We start from the raw sequence: 24,257 nt of genomic DNA on the forward strand, positions 1-24,257 counted from the left end.
AAATTGCCTTGCTGTCTTTCAAACCTTTTGCCCCAGTGCCAGTCTGAGCAGTAATGAGTAGAGCCGTCGTTTGAGAGCTGAAGGGAGAAGGGATCACACTGATATTCAGCTCCAGCTGCTGCAGTCAGGATGGAGCTATCATGGGCCTGACTCAGATAACACTATTACTGCTGCAGACATTACAAGACTATGAGGAATAGACATGGCAGAAGAGTGTGGGAGTCATACAGCTTAAGTGTAAAGAACTAGAAAAACCATATCCAAGGATGTAACCAAATGTAAAAAAGCAGGAAAATGTTAATGTTTTAGAATTGGCTCATGAAAAAAACATATTGATGGATCACTATTATAAATATTGGTATTTTTAGTGCCCTTACCATATTGGTATTGACAAATTTTAGCATTTTCATCTGCACCCGTCTATTAAGGCTGATATAAGAAGCTTTTAATATCAGGGCTATTTTTTAATTAACAGTGCTTCATAGTTATTTATCTTTTCTACTATAAATCATAATGTTATGATTTCACTTGAAGCATGTAAAATTTTATATTGTAGCTTTTAAAGTGTACCCTTTGTTAAAAGTAAAAAATAATAAAATCTAAATAAAAATAACAGATCAGAAACAGGAAACATAACAGTCTGAACATTTCCATATTGGTGCTACAATGGCAAAACAACAGACCAGATGCAATTTTGCTTCAAAATTGTTAAATTACAATCATTTATAAATCTTATTATTTATTCAAGTATCCAGTCATAAAAACGGAATTAACTATAAAACACAGAATGTCAAGGAATTTGACATATTTGGGATGAAATTAACGTATAAATGCACAATTAATCAAATTAAAATCTGCGTGATGTCCTATTGTTATGCTTAAACAACAAAAGGCTGAGATTTCATTTAACAAATATATGGTTTGCATGAGCTGCATGCTTCTACAGTAAGTGAATGTGAGAAACCGCATCATTAACATCACATGTGCTCTGTGTGTATTAAGCAGAGCACTTTATTCAATGTGAAGCGCATAGCACATGCAGACCATATATTTATATAATAAAATCATAGCCTTTTGCGGATTAATAAGCACATTAGCCCATATAGTGAACTGCTTTTCCGGAGGTGAGAAGTGAAGCCATCAAAAACATCCAGTTTTCCACCAAAAAGGCAAAAAATAAAAGCATTTAACTAGTCGCGAGAAATTGAAAAAATGTGACAGAAATATATTATTTCTGTATAGTAACATTTTATTATAAATGTAGTAGTGGTAGTAGTAGTAGTAGTAGTAGTAATGATAATAATATATCAATAATAATTACATTATATTAAAGCAATATCTCAAGCAAGAGTTTTATCACTGCTTTAATTAATACTGTGCCGCTCTACTGTGCAGCACTGTATTAGAACAAATTAATAATAAAATAATAAAATAGCTCTAGTTGTAGTATAGTTGGGGTTTTGGATTATGCTGTGAGGATCAGTATAGATGCTCTTCGTTTAATAAAAAATAATGCAATGGTATGTTGAAAACCAATTGTTCTCTTTTCATTTTATTAAAATTCTATTAATTACTTACTTTGATTAAACTTGAAATTCAGAGAAATTCAGAGAAAACTGAAAGGAAAACACGGAATTTGGGAAAAAATCAAATGAATTTCATAGGGCCCTAAAGATGACAAGATGCAAAACCTACTCTGATGTTCTCCAACACTAAAAAGAGCATACCATTCAGACAAAAATAACTTAAAGGCAAAAAAACTATCGACTCATTCTTAGCTAATGATTCATTGCTGCCTACAGGATTTTGCTGCTAATGTCAGCAACAGCAAAAAAGTGTTTGACACACATGTCTTCAAAAAAGGTGCCTATATTCTGGGTTATACAGTATATATACAGTACTGTGCAAAAGTTTTAGGCACTTGTGAAATATGTTGCATAGTGAGGATGTCTTCAAAAATAATGACATAAATAATTTTCATTTATCACTTAATGTCATACAAAGTCCAGTAAACATAAAAAAGCTATATCAATATTTGGTGTGACCACCTTTGCCTTTAAAACAGCACCAATTCTCCTAGGTACACCTGGACACAGTTTTTCTTGGTTGTTGGCAGACAGGATTTTCCAAGCTTCTTGGAGAATTCGCCACAGTTCTTCTATCTATTTAGGCTGTATCAATTGCTTCTGTCTCTTTATGTAATCTCAGACTGACACGATGTTCAGTGGGGGGCTTTGTGGGGGCCATGACATCTATTGCAGAGTGCCCTGTTCTTCTGTTCTAATCTTTTGTATTTGCAAAAGTAATGTTTAGGAGTATAACATTTATATTTCCTATTGACACACTAAAGCTGAAGATATAAATAACCATCTTAAGACAAATGCTTTTGTGAAACATCTTATGTGCCTAAGACTATTGCACAGTACTATATATATATATATATATATATATATATATATATATATATATATATATATATATATATATATATATATATATAGTTTGTTTGTTTCCCCCTAAAACAAGGGTGAACTAAAACTTATTTGCAGATGAAATGCAAATGATCTTGAAATATCCAAATATTGGCCAATTAATTGACATTGTTGAATTATATATTTGGTCTATCTTTACATTTAAGCTGAAAACACGGCTCAACAGTATCACAATTTTGCACCTGAATCCACAAAATGCCAAAAACATAGAAGACAGTAACCACATGCAAACCTTATGCCCCACCCAGAGAGTAAACAAATAAAGGACAGCATGAGAATGACACAAAAGGTGATGTCATCTTTAAAGCCTATAAAAAGTCCAACTTAGCCTGAATCTGAGGAGAAATAAAGGCAAAACAAAGACTCTGGAACTCAAGCAGCCTAAAACTGCTTACTCCATCTTTTCTCACCTTCTCCCATTAGTCAAACCCAAAAACGAAACTGTGATGATGAACGAGTAGCTTGGCAGGAAAACAAAATAATATTCCTCACACCCTACACATTCTCCGTTTTTCTTCCCATGCTCACAGAGGGCAGCGCAAATCATAACAGAAATATTAAGGCTTAAAAACAGTCACCCCAAATACTGCCTTTCTCATCACCCATAGAGCACCAGGGAGGAAAAAGAGGGAGGAAAAGACAAAAGAGGAAGAGGAAATATGAGGAAATGAATTTAAAAATGCAGAAAGTTGCTGTTTCACCACATTGCGTGAATTGTGCTCAATATGATCATTTTCCTGCTCCTCTGCTACAGGGGAGAGTGAAGGTCAAATACTCATTATATTTTCTCAGGATCTGAACAGACACAGAGAGAGATAGAGAGACTCTATCTGATAATTCACCTGACATTATGAACAATGCATTAAGGCCCAAACATACGCAAGTATGTGAACGCAGATGCATCTTGCTACGCAAGCTCGATTTCACTCGTTGTTGCGTTGTGAAATGTTTCAGAGCGCAATTCATAACCTAACGCAAGTACGCACTGTATTCTCAGATTACAGCAAGGGGTGCTACAGCAGATTTTCTTTTTTCAATCAACAACTGTTATGGCGGAGCAGCAATTTGAGGAGAGTCTTGCCGAACAAGTTAGATTATACAAACATGTTTTTCAATCACCTTTTTAGCAAATAATAAAAGCACACTCCACAACTGTCAACATGTTGACTCCACCACATCCGGTTTCGTGGTGCCTAAAAAACTATTTCGCCCCCTTGTGGTCCAAGGTTTGTAACTACCAGAGCAACGCAAGACCTCACATAATGTATGTACAACAGGATCACGCGTTGGCGAAGCGCTTGCGTCTGCGTTTGCGTACTTACGTGAAGTATGTTTGGGCCCTTATAAGCAATGAATAAAGAGTCAGAAACCAACAAATACATCTTAATATTAGTGTAGGATTTTTCTTTAATACAAATGATGATAAGGGTATTCGGAATTATCACTTTTTTTTTTCTTTTTTATAAAAACAATATTAAGTATTTAATTTATCTGTGTTCATGTCAATTATTAATAAGCCTCATGTTTTGTTAAGATTGAATCTCTTTTTAGGACCATGCAACACTCATTTAGGAAATAATGATAACAATCATAATAATAACAAGCTAATAATAATAATAATTATTATTATTATTATTATTATTATTATTATTATTATTATTTACCCTTCCCCAGAAGTTGCTCTGACCTAATCAAATCCCAGTAGCCATACATTATTAAACTTAAATATTGCCATTAGTACTGGAATATTAGAACTGCAGAGTAGACTGCTAAGTTAATCAATTTTCAAATAAAACACTCATTTATTCACAATATTAAATAAACGAATAATAAAATATGCAAACAACCAATCAACATACACATAAGACATGTATATGAAATAAATAGCGTTATTTTAACTATTTCAGTTCAACGTGCCCTTAGAAATATGAAACAGAATGACTTATCATGTTTACGGGCACGCGCAATCGTCACACAGGCACTGGCACTCAGCTGCCTTTACAAAAGAACTGACACACGCACGGATACACCTAAAGAAGAAACCTGTCATACCTGTAATGTAAAATACTACACTATTAAAAAAAAATACTTTCTATTCTTTGTATGCATCACGTAAATAACCATCTAGGGTCATATACTTTAAACATAATTTAACTACGGTGATACAGATTCAAGGGTTGCACACTGACTTCGGGTCTTTTATCAGAAACAAAAATCGCAGGATGCAAAGAAAGGTAGTTTCATGAATGTATCAGTACCTCCTTTTTCTTTTGACCTCCCCCGGACTGGATACATAGCAGCAAAATCACCAGAATGGATGCAAACGGCAGTTTGAATGGGAATCCCTTGAATACAGCCGCCATGATGGAAGATGCTGTAATTGCATCAGTACGGTTGCGGGATTTGATTGGCTACAATAATCTCCAATCAGAATCAACTTGATCTGTTTGTGGGATATGTAGTTTTTATTTTCTGGATTTTAAAAACAAGAAATAATTAGAGAAACCCATAAAAAAAAATCTGTATGGATACTTTAAGAATAAGTTTAAGAATAGCCTCATAATTAAGAAATGATAGATGTTTTTCTTATATTGCAGATATGCATTATTTTGTCACAGCCTTTGCGGTCAGAGAAGATGTACGTGTTTAGATATAGCCCTGCTGTACCTCCAGTTCCTGCCAATGGGGGGCAAACCCGAAAAGTGTTTGCTGATATTGGACATGGAGAATGCATGACTTGGCAAAAACGAGAAATTACGGCATTTGAAACTATTAAACAATGTTTCTTAGAGTTAAATAAATTGCTCTTTATAAAATTACAGTGTATAAATTATATAATTATATGTATTATTAATAATTATAATTAATATTTTTATTAGTATTAATTTTTATATTATTGCTATTATTATTATTATTATTATTATTATTATACACCTAAATAAAGCCAAAACATTTATTCACTCAAAACAGTGGCAAACCTAAGTATTTACATTAATCTCTTGCAGTAAACCCTACAAATCTCTTGATCTTTGTACAGTGGTATATCAAAGTCAGTGTCTATTGGTTTATTGTCATTTATTTCCTGCATAATGTAAGATGAAAGAAAATGAAGTGTCTCCTGAATGTATCTTGTGAAGATCAAATAATTACATTGTAAATGCAGTAACATGCCTTTAATGTATTGCATTATGACATTTAGTTTCCTGGATTTATTTGCTGCCTAGTGCTACATCTTTAAGTTGTTTTACTATAGCAGCTGAGAGGTCAGTAGGGTAATAGAAAGTATTAAAAGGGGGAGCAAAGCTATTTACAGCCTCATGACTGCATCTGATTGTGAGAGAAATTATGTCCCTTATACACAAAATGCCCAGAGGTTAAATGGCACTGTATAACTTCTGCTATGGTGGTCTCGCATACTCTGATTGTTTGTGCATTTATAAATGCATTTGAACAGGTGATAAAATGAATGTGCATGAATATATTAAAGCCAGTAGGTCAGAAAACAGATGCATGTCTATTGCAATTAAATTTCTATGCAAAACAGGACATTATCATTTCCTGTCTTTAAAAGATTCTGAAAGAATAGCTTTATGATAACCCAAAAACATGTTCTATAATCGCATAAATAACACATCAGACATATAAAGTTATTCTGTCATAATTTGTATTAGCTCACATTCAAGCTAAGTACTATCAGTTTAGTTGGTCTGTTCCTTGTCCCCCTAAGGACCTGACTGACTATAGCAAATTATGTCCTTCATTTGGCCAGCATGCGTCTGTATGCAGGATGAATATAAGGTCAGACATTGGTAAACACAGATGTCATTCACTGAACAAATGCATGTGGCAAATGTCAGACTAAGTCACTTAATTGCCTGTACAGCTGGTTGAAGCTGTTGTTTTATTATGATCTATTATTAAATGGTTGATGTAGAACAACATCTACTGGCTGCACTGTAAAAATGTTAAATGCACAGTTGTTACCTTAAAAAGCCATTTCTACCTAACCTCACCCTTTAAAATGACTTGGTAACACTTTACAATAAGGTTCCATTTGTTAACATTAGCTAACAACATTAGTTAACATGAACTAACAATGAACATTACTTAAGCATTTACCTAAGTTCATGTTCATTTCAATATATACTGTAGTAATACATTTTTAAAATCAAAAGTTAACATTAGTTAATGCACTATGAACTAACATGAACTAACAAAGAACAATAGTATTTTATTAACTAACATTAACAAATATTAATATGTCAAGTAAAAAATATATTGTTAATTGTTAGTTCATGATACCTAATGCATTAACTATTGTTAACGAAAGGAACCTTGTTGTAAACTGTTACCAATGACTTTTGTTGGTGTGACCTAATGTATTCAGACTGATTTGGTCATATAAAATAATATTTTGACTTGAATAAAACCATTTAATTAAGATTTTACCACATGAAACATATTTTTTAGGTTACCTGACCAAACATTTTTACCATGTGAAGATTATGTGGAGAGTGTTAAATCAAATAGTGTTGAGGTATTACTGACAATGTTCAGTCAATATAATAGAAACAAAAGTGGGCAGGAGTTTTTATCTTGCTGCACTGTAAAAAATAAATAAATAAATAAATAAAATACAAAAATGTGGTAACCTGATTTTACCTTAAAGGAATATTCCAGGTTCAATACAAGTTCAACTAAATTACCAAAAAAAATATATATAATAAACAAATAAAATAATAATAATAATAATAATAATAATAATAATAATAATAATAAATTTTCTTTTAAAATAAAAGCAAAAATTGAGGTAAAGGCTCTTACAATCGAAGTGAATGGAGACATTTTTTGGGAGGGTTTAAAGGCTGAAATATGAAGCTTATAATTAAAACTAACATTAATTACTGAATTAAATTGGCCCAGTTCACTTTCATTGTACTGTAAGTGCCACGCTGTAACCCAGATTTTTGCTTTTTTTTTTTTTTTTTTTTAAAAGAAAAGGAGGGACAAGTCAAAATAAATATCTGTAGTAATCACAATTCTGTTTTATAAATCAATAAATAATAGTTTTCTTGTTGTAACCTAATGTAGCCTATTTAGGTTGATTTAGTAATGTAAATTATATTTCGATATGAATCAAACCAGTTCATTTAAATGATACCACATAAAGCAATTTTTTGGGGGGTTAAAATTTTTCAGTGTAAGTTTGAACATAAGGTTGTATAAGTTAATTTCTGATTAATACACAGACACGCAGGAGGTGAGACAGACAGTAATGGCTGAACGAGAGCATTAAAGCTGATCCTCATCCAGGAATAACAGGCCAAAATTTGCAAGACAGAAGATGATGTACGATTCCCATTTATCTAGGACACAACACTTAAATCTACACCTTCGTGTGTGTGTGTGTGTGTGTGTGTGTGTGTGTTCGTGTGTGTGTGTTCGTGTGTATGCGCGCGCGCGTATCGTTCTCAGACACCTGCACGGATGCGCGAAACACACGATCCATGTTGAAATGTTCCACTTGAAACCTGTCGCGCCACCTCACTTTACGGCGGGCTGTTCATTTGGGTCGTAGACTGTGAGTTGACGTCACTGAAGCTGGAGCTGGCACACCATACCCAGCTGAGGTCAGGTGCGCATCCATACCAAGAAATGATTAATTACGAAGTTGCACAATGAAAAAAAGATCCACAATGCAAGCCCTGCATTTGGAACAATGATTTCACTTTGTAGGTTATTTTCAAAGTATCTAAGCAATTTTGATCTATGATTTAGAGCGAGTCTTTCTCGTTTTTCATTTTTAACCATGTGTGGTTAATCTGCATTGAAATTTACACTTGCAAATGCATTTGCAATCGTGTAAAAGGACAAGTCAATAGCATGCACTTAAGATGCAACACACACGCATGCGAATTAAAACTTAAATAGCATTGCGGATCAGCTCAGCGGGCAAGATACGGAGTCTCCCCCCACCCCCCACCCCCACCCCCGAACTGCAGGACAGTTTGTTTTTTGACTGATGAAAAGAACCTGCTCGTATCTTCAGGCAGAAGACTAAAGAGGCTGTGCAGTCACCTTGTTGTGAAGGAGCGTGAAAAAGCGAAACCGGATAGTCACCGCGCTCCGCCAAAGAGAAGAAAAATCCACACGTTTCCCTCACAAATCACGCTACACTCTAGGAAGATCTCCCCCTTTTCTTCCCCTCCCTCCACAGACTCCCTCTCCCAGACACAGACTCCGTATTCAGAGCACCGGGACTCGGCTGAAGGAGCGCGTTTGGAAACGGGAGGTTCCTGGAGATCACCAAGTAGGGAAATAGCGGAGTGCGCCACGTCTAATCAGTTAATCAATCAATAATCAATCAGTCAACCTGATAACGGCAGGGAGCTGACATCCTCCTTCTCATCCACCTGCGCGAATCGAATCGAATTTAAGGGAACTGATCCACCAGGCTCACTGCAAATGTGCCAGTCGCGCATTCAATGCTCTCAGTGACAGCATGGTCTCTGACTGACGGAAACACTTTTGCCTTTTGGAGAGGGATAGGGACGGCGATAACAAGCAAGTCTGTTTATTTCATATCACTGCTGTTGGGACACTCTGAGTTAATTGTTGTCCCTGTGTGTTACACCGGCAGTCGTGATCTGCGGGAATGAGACTGAGGAAATCCGCCGCGGCTCGGAGAACTGGGCTGGCTCTCGCTCGGGAACTACAAGGCTAAAGATACAACTTTTGTTTTAAGACTTTATCTTTCCATATGGACCGATCGGAATCGCTGGACATTGAGGCGCTGAAGGTGAGTTGCTGATTTGACGTGTTGTCAGGGTTTTTTTAGTTTTCGTATAGTGTGTGTGTGTGTGTGTGTGTGTGTGTGTGTGTGTGTGTGTTAGGGGCTCGATGCTTGTTATACAGTGCGGTGGTGGTGGGATGCTGGATTTTGTGCGTGGAGTGCATTTCAATAACCCACGTTCAATCTGCGGCCATCGGCTATTAAAGGCACAGCTGCCGATATCTGTGGAATCTCCTGAAACATAATGACCATCTGATGTCAAAACACAAGTATTTCGCATGTATGATTTTCTTTAGCAAATCTTATATGCATTATGAATACCTGCAAAAAACGAGTATTCCCCGTTCAACCCCTCCCTCTAGTAACATTTCCCTTGCCTATGCGTGCATCTATAATATTCTTCTACTATATGCAATGGGATTTTTGAAATATTTCAGTTCGATGTAAGATAACTTTCTAACTTTCGGGCATTAATTTCTCAATTATCAATATATATATATATACACACACACACACCAGTCCCGATTTGCAAACTATTGGTTCTGTTTCAGCACCACTGGCAGTGGACAGCTCCAGAGTTCAACTGGAGAAGAAGTGCTGGAAGGGAAATTTGTATGGCCAGGTTCGGTTGTGATTGTGATCTCTCTCTCTCTCTCTCTCTCTCTCTCTCTCTCTCTCTCTCTCTCTCTCTCTCTCTATACACACAACCACAAAAACAACAAGTGAACACATCTTCTGAGCACATATGCCAACAGTATTACAAAAAGGTTTCTTTGATTGCCATCTGTTGTCAAGAGATGTGCTTAGCTCCCTACACTCTCAGAAAAAAAAAAAAAAAAGAAAAAAGAAAAAAAAAAGTGTAGGCTACCCTTCAAAGCTGTCACTGGGGTGGTGGTACCTTTGTTTTGGGTACATATTTGTACCAATACGGAGACAAAAAGGTACATAGTTTTGTTCCCAGAGGAATAAAACATATATGTACCTTTAAAGATACACAATAGGTCCTTAGGGTAACTAGAGGTTCAAAAAAGGCCCCCTTGAGTGTAACACTCCAGTGACGGCCCTTGTACTTTAAACAGTACCCTTTTTTTTATCTGAGAGTGTATAGGCATTTGTTTTTGTATTGTATTTAGTCGGGGTATTATTATTTGAAAGGATCAACGCTTAACCTGGCAAGTGTCTTTATTTTTCTTATTATTACTTATGCCCAAAAGCACCGAACGACACCAACAATTCTGTATCCTGGGCTCTAAAATACAATATAAAACACGCTAGACACCAAGACACCAAATAACCCTACATCCTGTATTCAATCTTACATAGAAAAGCATATAACTAGGAAAACACTAGATTATAATAGGAAAACCAAATGCAATTGACAGCTGATCAGTTTAAAGACTAGATCTATCAAATACAGATGAGAGCAACTAATATCTGGTTCCTCGCTCAATGTCTGGTTCAGTAGTTGTCAACTCATCAGGGTGATTGAAAAATTATTTTTTAATCATCTTCACAAATAGAGGAGGCAAGACCACGTGTTTCCCAATCTAGAGCCTACAATAATTGCATAAGTGTTTCTGTTATAATTTAATTGTGTAAAGAGTGACACATGCTGACTTTTTTATTTTTTATTAACTGACCTTTTGTATTTGCAACACAGGAGGGAGTACCGGACCCTTCTTTTTTAACTGTATGGGAACGATACTGTTGCAGCATCACAGAATCAGAATCAGAATCCAGGAACATGGAATCTATTGAATTAGCATTTGTAATTTGCATCAAATCTATCAAGAGCTCATTAAAAACAGTGACTCTTTTGTAAAGCAAGTCACACTTACAGTGCTCATATTACTGTGTAATTAAATAAGTAGGGTACTTCTAATGAACAACATGTACTTAATATGTAATTGCTTTGTCGGGCTGTTTGTAATTGCATGTTCTTCTTGTTATAACTATTCGAACTATTTCTGATAACATGGAATATTATGGAATATTATAGAATATAACACTATAAGTGTTAACAGCAATACTTGTTTGTTAGACAACAGGGCAAGAATTGATTTAGAGATAGAGGAGTCATTTTAAACAGTGGTGATGAGGCAAACAGTGCTCTGCCTTAACAGGGGATGTTCAGTGATATATTTAATTAAACTGGCATCTCTGGATCGACTCTTATCTGGAGGCATATGTGTCCCATGTGAATCAGAGGCTGATGAAATGCCTTTCTTAATCCTTTGGAGTGTCATTTCAATTTACTTCCAATCCTTTACCACCTCCCTTAAAGTTCCTATGGAGGGACCGTAAAAATGCTTGGGTGGGATAACAAACTTTGATGAGAGATTTAAAACTAAAGTAAGAAATACATTAATAATGCTTTTCAGAGTATGCAAATTTTCACTTCATTGGTTTTACATAAGCTCATTGCAGTTCTGTATGAACAGGAAAAACATAACCCTAAGAAAGATGTTTAATATTTCATGAACTTCTTGTTTTTTTAAATTCCTAAAACCTCAAACTCACAAAATTATTTTTTTGTTTAGTTTTTTTAAAGTTGATTAGAACATTCTTGCCAGTGTGTCCTGACTGCACTTCAAAAAAAAAAAAAAAGAGCAAAAATCACGGTTTAGCACTTACAATGTAAGTGAATGTGGCCAATCTGTTATGGTAAAAATACTCACTTTTTTAAAAGTATAGCCACAAGATGTAAACAATATCTGCATTAACATGATTTTAGTGTGATAAAAATAACCTATTTCTGTGTAAAATTATTTCCAATTTTAAAACTTTGTTGGCATGACGACATAACACCGTAAACCCTAAAACTCTAAAATTACTGTAAAAATTATGATTTGAACAACTTTACAGCTCAAATAATACACATATTTGAATAGAAGAATTAATGTAAATGCTTTCATATAATTATAAGCTTCACATTTTTGCCTTTAAACCCTCCAAAAACTGGCCCCATGCACTGCCCCATTCATTATTTTTTGTGGCTATCAACATTATGCCACAAATCCACAAAAAATAATACTGACTTGCCCCTCCTTTTCTTTAAAAAAGCAAAAATCTGGGTTACAGTGAGGCACATACAATGGAAGTCAATGGAGGTAATCTGTAAACTTTAAAATACTCACGCTTTCAAACGTATATCCTCAAGATGCAAACAATATGTGTGTTAACATGATTTTAGTGTGATAAAATCAATTACTAACCATTTCTGTGTAAAGTTATAGCTAATTTTAAAACTTTGTTGCCATGACAATGTAATGTCAACAAACCCTAAAACCCTTAAATGACTGTAAAAATGATGATTTAAACAACTTTACATCTCAAATAATATATGAGTTTGAACAGAAGAATTAATGTATATGCTGGGCAATTCCACAAAAATGTCAAACATACCATGGAAAAAATGATGATTTCAATCTTATTTCAATTCATCATGCAGCCTTGATGGGTATTATAACATAATATAAAATGTTTTATAGGTCGAAGTCTGCAGATTTCAAAGCGTTTTGGATGATTTCCCCTCTTAATGTAATTGCCGCTTTCACAACCGTCATGTCCGTAACGAAGACATGTCACGTCCTTAACGCCGGTTTTTCCCCATTTATGTGAAAACAACAATAAATAAAAACTAAATATAACTTGTTCTTAGGAGTGCCAACCCTTATACATTCGATGGATATTATTATTTCTGGATTGTGCATTTCAATTAACAGAGTTTTTCCAAAGTGCGTGGTCTCCCAAAAACTTCCCAATCTAAAAAAAAAAAAAAAAGTGTCTAGACTGAAACTTTTATAATATCTGGACTTTATCCGCTGGGGTCTATGATTATACATTTTTCATATTCATATGCTGGTAATGAATGCTATATATATGAAGTTAAATTAAAATGTCACATTTTCACTGCAAATGTCACATCCATAATGCTGGAATTGCCCTGCTTTTATAAAGTTATAAGCTTCACATTTCTGCCATTATACCCTAAAAAAATTGGCCCCATTCACTTCCATTGTAAGTGCCTCACTGTTACCTCGAAAAAGAGGGACGAGTCAAAATTATTTTTTGTGGTAATCAACATTATGCCACAAACGCTGTTGATTGAGCTTAACTTGTACTGAACCCAGAATTTTCCTTTGACTTGTATTGAACCCGAAATATTTATTTAAAGAGAGGTATTTTTGTGAATGATCCTAATGCCTTTCAAGTGATGTTTTAGTCATCTTACTTTCATATTGCAATGAACACATTTTCCATATTTACCTCAACAACTGTCCATGTTCTAATCTGGAAACTAGGAATATGGACAGTTTGCTTTGGTCTTCAATGTCAGCACTATGTACTCACGCTGATCCTAAACCAGCCAGTAAAAAGCTGCTGCGAGCAACGGACCCAATCAATAACACTAATAGCATCACAAATGGTCATAATCCATCTTCTCATAAGTTTGCTGCACTGGTTTGAGTGTGAGAGGCAGATGAAGGCCCCATTGGTGTCCTGATCCCCTCGCTAGACTCATTGTTCGAGTATCGGGGTCCTAGCCAAGCTTTCCTTCCCATAACCCCCCCCCCCAATCCATTTTACACTTAATTAACTCTGCCAGTGGAAAAGGGCAGTCCGATTACAACAAAACTCTCAGCAACAGCAGTATCAAATGATTAATATATATATATATATATATATATATATATATATATATATATATATACTGGGTTGGGGAGTAACGGAAAACATGTAACGGGAATACGTGTTTAAAATACAAAATATAAGTAACTGTATTCCACTACAGTTACAATTTAAATCATTGTTAATTAGAATACAGTTACATTCAAAAAGTATTTTGATTACTGAAGAAATTACTTTGCATTTTATTGTCATTTGTTTCATTTAATATTTAGTCCTTTCAGATGGAAAACATTTATACATATAAATGATGCGATCCAAAGTGCATTTGAACAGCAGTGAAACACTATGATGTGTTACATTCATATGTGCAGACAGAGAAGTAAGTTTGAAGTAAGTTTGGAGCAGAAGAAATAGAAATATACCTGGTGTAAATTGTCAGCTTTATGCTAAGCTAAAATGCTATTTCTAGACATTTTACATGCACATGTAACCAGGCACGATTTTCATGTTAGATCATAATTACTTTTTTTCTAGTAAGACTTTTGAAATTAGGGCAAACGTCATATTCTTGATAATCATTTTTATATTGTTTTCCTGTAAAAATATCTAAAATCCTTAAAACAAGATAAATTTGATTTATCTTGTTTTAGAAACAACACTGCATAAGATATTTAGGTTTTTCAGAGAATGTATTTTTAACATGTGTATTTTGTCTTACTGTACAGCAGAGTTTTTATAGTCAAAACAAGTGAAAAATTCTACCAGTGCTGAAGAAGTAATCCAAAATATTTAGAATACGTTGAGTAATCTAACAAAATACGTTACAAATGACATTTTACAGCATGTTTTCTGTAATCTGTAGTGTAATACATTTAAAAAGTAACCCTCCCAACCCTGTATATATATATATATATATATATATATATATATATATATATATATATATATATATATATATATATATATATGAAGGAGGAGAGGATTGAAAGAGTTGTGTTAAAAATTTTCCCCAGATAGCCTTCAGCATATAGCAGAGAAGGAGGCACTTCATTGTGTGGAGGAGTACCGAACAGGTGATCACTAAAGGTTAACATCACTAAAGAAGAAAACGTAGCACAGATGATTAACTGGTCGACTGGTTCATAATTTCCCTTTTGAAGGAGGGGGCATGGTCCAGACATTACACCAGTTCAAATCTATTGTTTCAATTTGATATTCAATTTAACATATTTCCTCTGATATTACAAAGAAGAAAATGAACTCTGCTTTAATTGCGGTTTAATTTACACCATAAATCACTGCTCTTAATCTATTACTGCACACATAATTATAACTGTGATCTACCAGAAAAGCTCTGTTAATTGCTAGCTTTGTTTTTCTAATTGGTGGCCATGGTAACCAAACCACTCACGCTTGGTAAGGTGGACTGTATGAGGAAGCCATCTTTGCATGTATTAAAGCATCCATCATACTAAACCTGACATATTCCCAAGACATGACCACATGTAATTCTTTTTGACAGCAATCGGTTCTGGTGTAGAGTATATATTGTCCGAGTTTCTCAATTGCAGACAGCTTTCTGTCACAGCTGATCCACAATACACTCTAATTACCTGAGGGTAGTGATTTGTCCTCACTCTGGTCAGAAAGCTTTTGTCGTCAGGGTCAATAGAGTGACAAGGCAGCCCAGCCCATATCTCCACCCCTAGAGAGGAGATGAGACAAGAGGAGACAAGACGAGATGAGAGAAGACGAGATGAGAGGAGATGGACAGCTTTGTTGCAATGATCTCCCAATGTGAGGCTACAGCTGGGCAATGACATGATAATAGCAGCTTGGAATGGCCATAGAAAGGGCTGGGAAGTAAGAGAGGAGAAAGACAGAATGAGAGAAATGCCCACTCTAGGTTCGAGGCTGATGGGCCACATCATGAGTCAAATGAAGTGAGTGGCACGGTGAGATGGGCCGTATGCCTGCCGTAAAACCAGCAGCATTACAGAGTACAAATGACAGAGAACACCTGAGGCCAATCTCTTCATTTTTTTCTTCGATCTAGAAAGGTTCTCATTCCAAAGGCATCAAATACTGCCACTTGGGCAGGAACACACAACATCACTATGCTGATGCCAATTGTGCCCCTTAAAATTTTTATAGCAACATGGCCGTTAACCCCATTGCTTTCACTCAAAGGGCATCTAAATTTGATCATATAATTTAATAAATGTCTCTACTGATAATTTTACTAAAAAGTCTAACACTGTAAAAAGTAGTAACCTGCAATTCTTACCTGCGTTACCATTTATTCATATTGATTCAGTGTTGAGTAATATTTATGTAGCACAGTTTGTTTGTTTTTTCAGAGTAGATTTCCACAAAAAAAAAAAAAAAAAAAAAAAAAAAACCCCAAAAAACCTGTATTGTATGTTAAGCACTTTTCTACACATTTAATCAGCTGCTCTTGTATCTGTAAAAGCAGGAATGATGTGGGGGTGTAATTTTCAATTTTAACTCAGCAATCTTTATTAGCTTGAAATATAATCTGCTGTTCTCTGCAGAAATTGTGTAGATATTAAAAATGATGCCCCAATATATCACCAGTCCTAATTTGTCAGATACAGGAACAGCTAATTAAATGCACAAAATTAAATGCATAATCAATGTACAAAACTTTATTCAGAAATAAAATGACATGCTCAGAACACATTTTAGTCAACAAAATTATCAAAAATATTATTAGACATTATTTTCATGACAGTAAACATTCTCCATTCACGTCAGTGTATTAACTTTAAAGGTTTCTCGTTGAAAGTAATGGGTCACCAGAATCAGACTGTGAATGCGGAAACGGGAGGTCAAAAGTTCTGCTGCTAAAATCAGTCTATGCTTATTGAAATTTGAACCACTGCTCCCAGTGGCTGAAAGTAGAAGTGTCATTTAGGTGTTATTTCCAAAGGATGGTGCCAAAAGAGAGTTGTATTTTTAGGTGTAATTGATGTAAACAGTCAACAGAAATGCATATTTTATTAACTCTACTCCCAAACCCAAACCCTACCCCTAAACCTAACTGTCAGTGGAGTAAAAGTTAAATTTTATAGCGAAAATTTAACCTCTGAATTGTGCTCACTATTGTTTATTTGAACAAGATTACTTCCTGGTTTCCACAGCACCAGAACCCGCACCTCAGAGATTGCTCACACAATGTATTAGTATTGCAACAACGTTTGAACATGTTTGAATTGATGTAAAAATGCCCCATAACTCACTCCTCTTTCTCTCTGGTTTCTTGACTCTACATCTGCCTTGACCCCTCTGGAGAGCACCTGCCAGTAGCACAGGTCTTAGGTCATTCCTATTTCAAATAATTAATTAAGGGAATAACAAAGATACATATCAAAATGCAGGGTGCCAATGCAATTGGCCTGCATATTCAGTGAGTAAATTCACTCTCTTTAGGTTTCATCTGCATAAGCTTAGTTCATTCCTCACACCAGTCGTACATACTTGTATTTGCATATATAGTTCATTTGAGTCATTATAGCAGTACAAACCCACGCTCAATGGGTCTGTCAGTACAGTTCATGCCTTGAAAAGATAAGACGGCATACATGTAGCACGTCCCAGAACCTGCAGTATATCCTTTTGTCCTCTAGATAGATGAGGGAATGGGTATTCCTAGATAACTTGGCAAATATTTACAGAGAACTGTAGAACTGAATAAATGGTTCAGCTAGATTCTGCACCTGAGTAGTGTCCTAAGAACTATCTGTTAGCTCTTTTATCTCAATGGCAGTTGCTGATTGTAAATGCAAGACTGCAGGCACATTACATTTAATTCTTCTACAAAAAATAAATGGAGCCTCCCTCTGCGGGCATTAACAAACAGATCTTGTAGATCTTTATTGTCAAGGAGCAAGAGGAGACGGAACTGAGTGAAAACCTGAGATTTAGCTCTACAGTTGTACAAGAGGAGTTAATGCTCCGATGCAATTATCTCATTGAGGCCACTAGCACGCTGAGCATGCCAAATTCACTCACTATTACACACAATCATTACACACTGACTGTTGCGGAATTCATCTGCTGTAAATTCACACATGGTTCCTCAGAGAGCTGAGAGGTGTTTACAATACCGTAACTCTGCCATGACTCTTCATTACCATTACTCTTTCATTTCCTTGTTAAAACTGCAGTGCCATGTTGACAGAGCACAAATGGTTGTGGGATGACAATCAAATTTGGGCAATGTGTTGTGAGTTTGTCAGTCATTATTACACCCTCGGCATAATGTCAGGCTGTTTAGATGGGAAATGTGTTATAATTGAAGGAAAATTGTTAATTTATTAGCTTGTTTGAGCAATTTGCATCCGATTTTGAAATAAAGCAATAAGCCACAAGAGGATGTGTGTTACAGTAATTTTACCATAGGTAATGCTCTTTGCATTGTGCCTAAAGCCCCTTGGCCCATGGTAAAATCACTACCATGCTAAAAGCTTTATGGGGAAAGAGCAATGTTATAAAATAATACATGTATTATTAATCATTTTTATAATGAACAATATTTCTGCCAAGTCATATTCTTACTTTAGGCTGTGGTTTCCAAGCAATGGAGCAACTTTGGGGATAATATAGAATGTGCAGTCATAGGTGTCCTTATATAGTCATTATACAGTGCCAATTTAGAGACAGAATCATTGTTTTATTATAGCCCATTTGGTATTTAGGACATAAATAGTCTTTATTTATAATTTTCTTGGCTTATTTGGGAGGGTAATAACTTTATCAATGACCTTGATGAATTTATAAATGTTGTCTGGAATAGTAAGCAATCATGCATGGCAAACCTGTGAGGAGATTATTTTATAGATTTATTTAGTACATCTCCCATGGTGCACTTGTTACCAACCTGTGGATGTGGCAAACTAAAATTATGTTTTGCTCTGTTGGAGTCTGTGTTCACCCACTGTAATGTTGTTTGAGTCTGGTTTTCTCACATTCTAGCTTTAGCTGACAGTAACCATGGTAATAGCAAAGAGAGCAAATCATGCTTAAGTATCTAGAGAAGAAAGTAATTAAACACTGTATGTTAGATATGTTTTGTTTCTTTTCTTTTCTTGTCTGTGTTTTGGTTGTCTTTAACTTTAGAAGTTATAACTTTTATTGACTGCCAAAAGATTCCTTGTCCTTTGGTGTTTATCAAACAACCCTTTTCTCTGCGCTGTTTTTCTATCTCTAGGCTTAAAAGAAACTTTGTTGTTATGGGGCACCTTTTTGTCCCAGGTACGGCTTGCATGCGGGTTTGTTTTGTGCTGCATTTGTTGTGGTCCTATCTGATATTTGGGGGCTTCAGATGTTCTGTTTTTTGGATGTGTTTTTCTAAGGGCCTTTGATGTATCTGTTTGATCTCTGTGGTGAGGCAGTCCGCCTCGGCTTTTCTTCCACAACTAATGTCCAGCTTAAGATTATTTTATCCGCCTTGAAAAGCCTCCATTTGATGTTCAAAATTTGAATTATGTTTTTGAAAAATCAAAACAAAAACAAACAAGCAAGCAAAAACACCCAAAGAACAATGACAACAACAAAGAGATATAGCGCATCTTGGAGCTGAGACCAGCCACAAAGAGAATGCCATTTTGAAAATCGCAAAGACATTCAGATAGGATGGCTTCTCAGACAGAAAATCCTGTAGGCAGTTCTGAAAGATGAATGAAGGATAAAACCAGAAACTACTTCTGACAGTTTAGTTGTTTAGTAATGTTTTAATACTTTTTAATTCATCCTTTTTTTACTTTAAACAGGTTTCAGTGTACTTTTTTTTTTTTTTTTTTTTTTTTCTGGTTGAAATTAACAAATATCTGGTGCAGAATCCCATTATAAATAGTTTTTGATGAGGGAGTGAAAAATAATATATTTTCTAGGAAAATCCGTTTATTTTTGTTCTTTTATAAGGTGAGGGAGCATTCCACAAGACTTCTGGTGGCTGTAGAAAATGTGTGTTTATCATATTTTATTTTGCGGTATTTCAGTGGTGTTGAATCCAATTCTTCATATTGAGTATACATATACATATACAGTATTGTATAGTATATAACCAGTGCTAAAATTAAGAACACATTTGTTTATCACTGTGACTCTTTTATTCATAACTGTATTACTTTAATTTCCATTTATTTTGTTTGTATTTTTATTATGCTGTGTTATTCTTGTTAAGCAATTTTTATGGCAGTATTGGCACTAAAGGTGCTACAGTATATATATAAATCTAAAGTCTGAATCTGAATTTGTTTCTTCCATGCAGTCTTTAGAGTTGGATCCAAAAGGGCATATCTAGTAAATAACACACCCACAAATATGTCTTTCTTTAGAATAGTTTAGTTGCTAAGAGCAAAGTCAGGTTTTGAAGAATTTCAGGGTTTAACCTAAGTGACTTAGTGTAATTAATTGAAGTGGCTGCTTGTGGGACATCTTCTCTAGTCACGCAAGCTTAAATTTGAAATATAGAAAATCGTTGTCTTTTGAAATCAGACAAAGATGCCATTCTTGTTCTTTGTCAAGTCATGATTTTTGATGTATAATAGCTTTTTGATAGGTTTCTCTGATTGGCCTTCCAAATAATACACTTTTTTTTTTTCTTCATCTGCTTTGGCATTGATTTCTATGGTGCATGAAAGGTTCCCCAACAAAGCCCTTGTGTTTGATGCTTTTGTCATAAAGTCCAGACAGAGCAGAGCAGTAAAGATAACATCAAGGAGCAAAGAACAATGTATTCAACACAACACAAAACACAGATTCATGCCTATTGGAATTCCAGCACACTTGCTTAAAGCGCCAGATTAACCATATGGGCAAATCTGGTAAGTTAACCACACAATGCAGCACTTTAAATTTTTAATTCAATGGTTGTTAAAGGTTTTCCCAAAATTATTATGGTGGAAAATATTTCCAGATGTAGACGATGTTGTCACTTGGTACCTGAGTTACTTTTTTCAGCGCTTGTCAGCATCATTTATGGCTACTGAATGGGAATTTTTTTTTTTTTTTTATAATAATTTTATAGATACTGGGGCGAATTTCCATTAACAGAAAAAAAAAAAAAACTTTCACGTTTTTCTTCTTTTTTTTTTTTTCAGTGAGACATAAAACATCCTGAGGTTTGAATGTGGATCACTGGAGGAAACATTTTCTGAATCATTAAGCGCCCCCTTGAGGAAGAAAACAATAATTTGTGTCTCATAGGAAACAGTAAATGACAGCATTAGCAATTTCAGTCTGTTCCTCACAAAGCTATTTTATGACCTTAGAAAACAAGGAATATAGCACAAGAGACTGGACTATTTGGTGCTTGGAGAATGACAGTACCAGTTATTCACTTTTGTTGGAAAAAAGCAGCTTGGACATTCATTATGGCTACTTTTTTGTTCCATGGAAGAAGAAAAACAGGAGTTAGGAACAACTTGGCATGAGGGTGAGAAGTGCATTTTGTTCATATCTCCTCCTGGAACAGATGTTTATGCTTTTGTAACTGGGTTCAGTTTTTCTATAATTTATCTATCAGAGTAGGGTAGGCTAATGGATGCATGCACTCTCAAGCTAATTATTTTATCCATTTGTGTCTCTTTAAAGCATAATGTTCAGATTTTGTCCTGAAAAGCTATCGTGCCTCTGCACAATTTGTACATTTAAATTTTTGAGGTCGGCCTTAGAATCTGATTTTTAAGCCCAGTGGTTGATTTGTAATTTTTTTTTTAAGGACATGAAACATTTGAAAACTTGTGGCGTAAGTTTCATGTGAACACTAGGAAGGACAAGTCAACCCATTGCAAACGCTGACATAGTGTTTTAAGAAAACCAGAGCTCGCACATTCAAGGTTGCCAGATTGCGGGACTAAAGTGTCACCCAGGCAGCATATATCCAAACTCTACAAGTGTCCAGATCTGTTTGGGGGATTTCACCTATAGAAATCTGGCAACCTCACACATCAAAATCTAATTCTGACCGGCTAATTGCCCTTATTTAAAGTCTGTTATTAAACGTATTAAAATGAAATAGTAAATATTTTACTGGCATGATTAGTTCTAAGTAATACACGACACAACTGATCTAAAGGGGATGGTGGTTTTACAAGGGGGATGCTTTTTGTGTATTTCTTGCAACAAGGGGGATGGCGTCCCCTTGCATCCCCCTCAACTTGAGCCCTGGTTAAGCCTAATGTCTTGTGTTGGCCCCAAAAATCCTAGTAACTATTGGTAACTATCAGCACTATGAGGTGATTAGGCCTGCACACTAGCAGTGTGATCATTCACATTGTCGATAAAATTGCTTGTTATTGTGTGATCTTGTGTGCACCCTGCACTACTCTCTGGACTATTAATCTTCCATGTGTTCATTTCAGAAGTGATTGAATATTATTTGTGTGTATGTTAAAGGATCTAGACCTTGCTTAAATGTAGCCCATGAGAAGACATGAAACCCAAATTTATTTTGGGTTGTTATCAGTCAGTCTTTTGCTCTTTGTTGCAATCTGCTTTTCAGTGGAGACAGAAAGACTGAGACAAACAACAGATAATCAGTAGATATTGTATGTTCAAATAAATAGCATAAACATCAGTGCACAGCCACGGCACATGTGTTTGCGGGGATGTTTAAAGATTGGTCACGGGTCACTTACCCAGCAGTAAAGTAATTGCCAAATCAATAACCTAACACAGTACGTCTATATTAGTCCCATAAATCAATATGATCAATTAGGGTCCAGATTTGTGAATATGTAATGGTCAAGATGAGGGTACAGATTTGTTTTATTTGCAATTGCAGTGAGGTTTATAGGCATGACAGATAACAGAGCCTTTGTATTTCCAATGCAGATGTAGTTTAACTGACTCGCTCCATGTCTGCCACTTGTGCATTGTAATCTGTATGCAGTGGCGATTTCTCAGGGCCAGCAAAGCCTTCTCTGCTGACATAACATGCCTATTAAATAAATATTTTTTCATCCTTTCATTCTACAAACGAATAGCAAAAAAACAAAAAGTTTATCCAATCAGAATTAATCCCTCGGTGTTTATAAGCAAAGTGTGTCTGCTGTTTCACAAATCGCAGGCTCTTTAGCCGAAGCACTGTGTGAGTCTAAGCTCCACCCCGTCAGGCCTTCAGAATTTCTGCAGAATCCCTCAACAGTGCAAATTAATGGGTATCTAAAGTCAGATTGTCAGATTCATCAGCCAATCAGATTGAATTGTTTGTTCTTGGTGGGTGTGGTCTTTAGGATATGTCCCAGTCCAGGCCTTCCAGCTGGCCTTGAGTGACGCAATCATACTTTAAGTGATGTACGTAATTTGAAAGCGAAGAGTGCAAGATCTTGCTGACGAGTCGGCTGTCATCACTGCCGCTATTGCCATAGAGAAAGAGATCCTTATGGATTTAAAAATCCAAGATGTTCTGCATGATCGTGCGATTGATTAATTAAACAGGAAAGGAGGGCTGATTTTCACTTCAAGCAAATTCGTAAGTGCTTCTTGCATTGTTATAGCAACATCAGGAGTTTTCTAAGTGTAAATTAGGCTACTTGAGCATTCAGTATCGGAACAAGTTTTGAAAAGTAACTGTGAAACCTTACGAAACAAAGTTTATTGCAAGAAACATTTAAATCGCAAATATTATTAGAGAGCTTTTTCTTGGTATTAGACCTCCTTGGTTCTGGCTTTCATGCGTGGACGTGTTTTTAAAATGTCAATTGGTATTATTAGTTGGCTGCGACGTAATATATGATTACGTAATTCATTGTGTTTTCTTAATGCCGTGAATCGCACTGAAAGCCTAGACCTAAAATGCACGGGCCGCCACTGTCTGTATGTGAGATCGGTACAGAGCGCTCTCCCTGTACTTCATTGTAACTGTAGCCTAGTTTCCATCCACTTTTCGTGCTATTTTTTTATCGACAAAGTGAAAATGCGTAAATAATTTTTTGCAAAATTTTCTGCCTGTTTCCATTCAAATGGCCTTTTGTCGATAAAAATGGTGTGCGTAATGATGTCATGCTAAAAAAAAAAAAAAAAACACTTTGTCGCATAAGTTTTGGTTTATCGCAAAAGACATCTGCCCTTAAGCCGTTTCCATACAGAAGTGTGTGTTTATTGCTAATTTGCCTCCCAGATGTCCCTAATTTTTTCCTCCTAAGTTTTGGTAAAATGGGGAGAGTATTGGGACAATTCATTGACATTAGACAGCTTACTGTCATTTTAATTTCACAAATAAATGCAATCAGAAGAGGAGGAATTGCAATCAAAAGGGAGCAGTTGCTCTTCTGATAGGACTGTAATATTGGTCCTGATGTTGCGCCTAT

The 24,257-nt window shown here is 35.5% G+C and overlaps 2 protein-coding genes across 2 annotated transcripts in view; one reads left to right on the forward strand and one right to left on the reverse strand.

The window, feature by feature from the left end:
* Nucleotides 1-4,863, reverse strand: part of LOC127444131 (tumor suppressor candidate 3-like) — a 162,321-nt gene extending 157,458 nt beyond the window's left edge. The window contains exon 1 of the mRNA XM_051703345.1: nucleotides 4,751-4,863. Within this exon, the coding sequence (XP_051559305.1) occupies nucleotides 4,751-4,855 (105 nt within the window). The 5' untranslated portion in view covers nucleotides 4,856-4,863. The remainder of the gene's footprint in view (nucleotides 1-4,750) is intronic.
* A 4,368-nt stretch (nucleotides 4,864-9,231) lies between these two features.
* LOC127444132 (zeta-sarcoglycan-like) overlaps nucleotides 9,232-24,257 on the forward strand; it is a 473,893-nt gene continuing 458,867 nt past the window's right edge. The window contains exon 1 of the mRNA XM_051703346.1: nucleotides 9,232-9,291. Coding sequence (XP_051559306.1) covers nucleotides 9,253-9,291 — 39 coding nt within the window. The 5' untranslated portion in view covers nucleotides 9,232-9,252. The remainder of the gene's footprint in view (nucleotides 9,292-24,257) is intronic.

The sequence above is a fragment of the Myxocyprinus asiaticus genome, chromosome 7 (genome assembly GCF_019703515.2).
Source record: "Myxocyprinus asiaticus isolate MX2 ecotype Aquarium Trade chromosome 7, UBuf_Myxa_2, whole genome shotgun sequence".
Taxonomy (NCBI): domain Eukaryota; kingdom Metazoa; phylum Chordata; class Actinopteri; order Cypriniformes; family Catostomidae; genus Myxocyprinus; species Myxocyprinus asiaticus.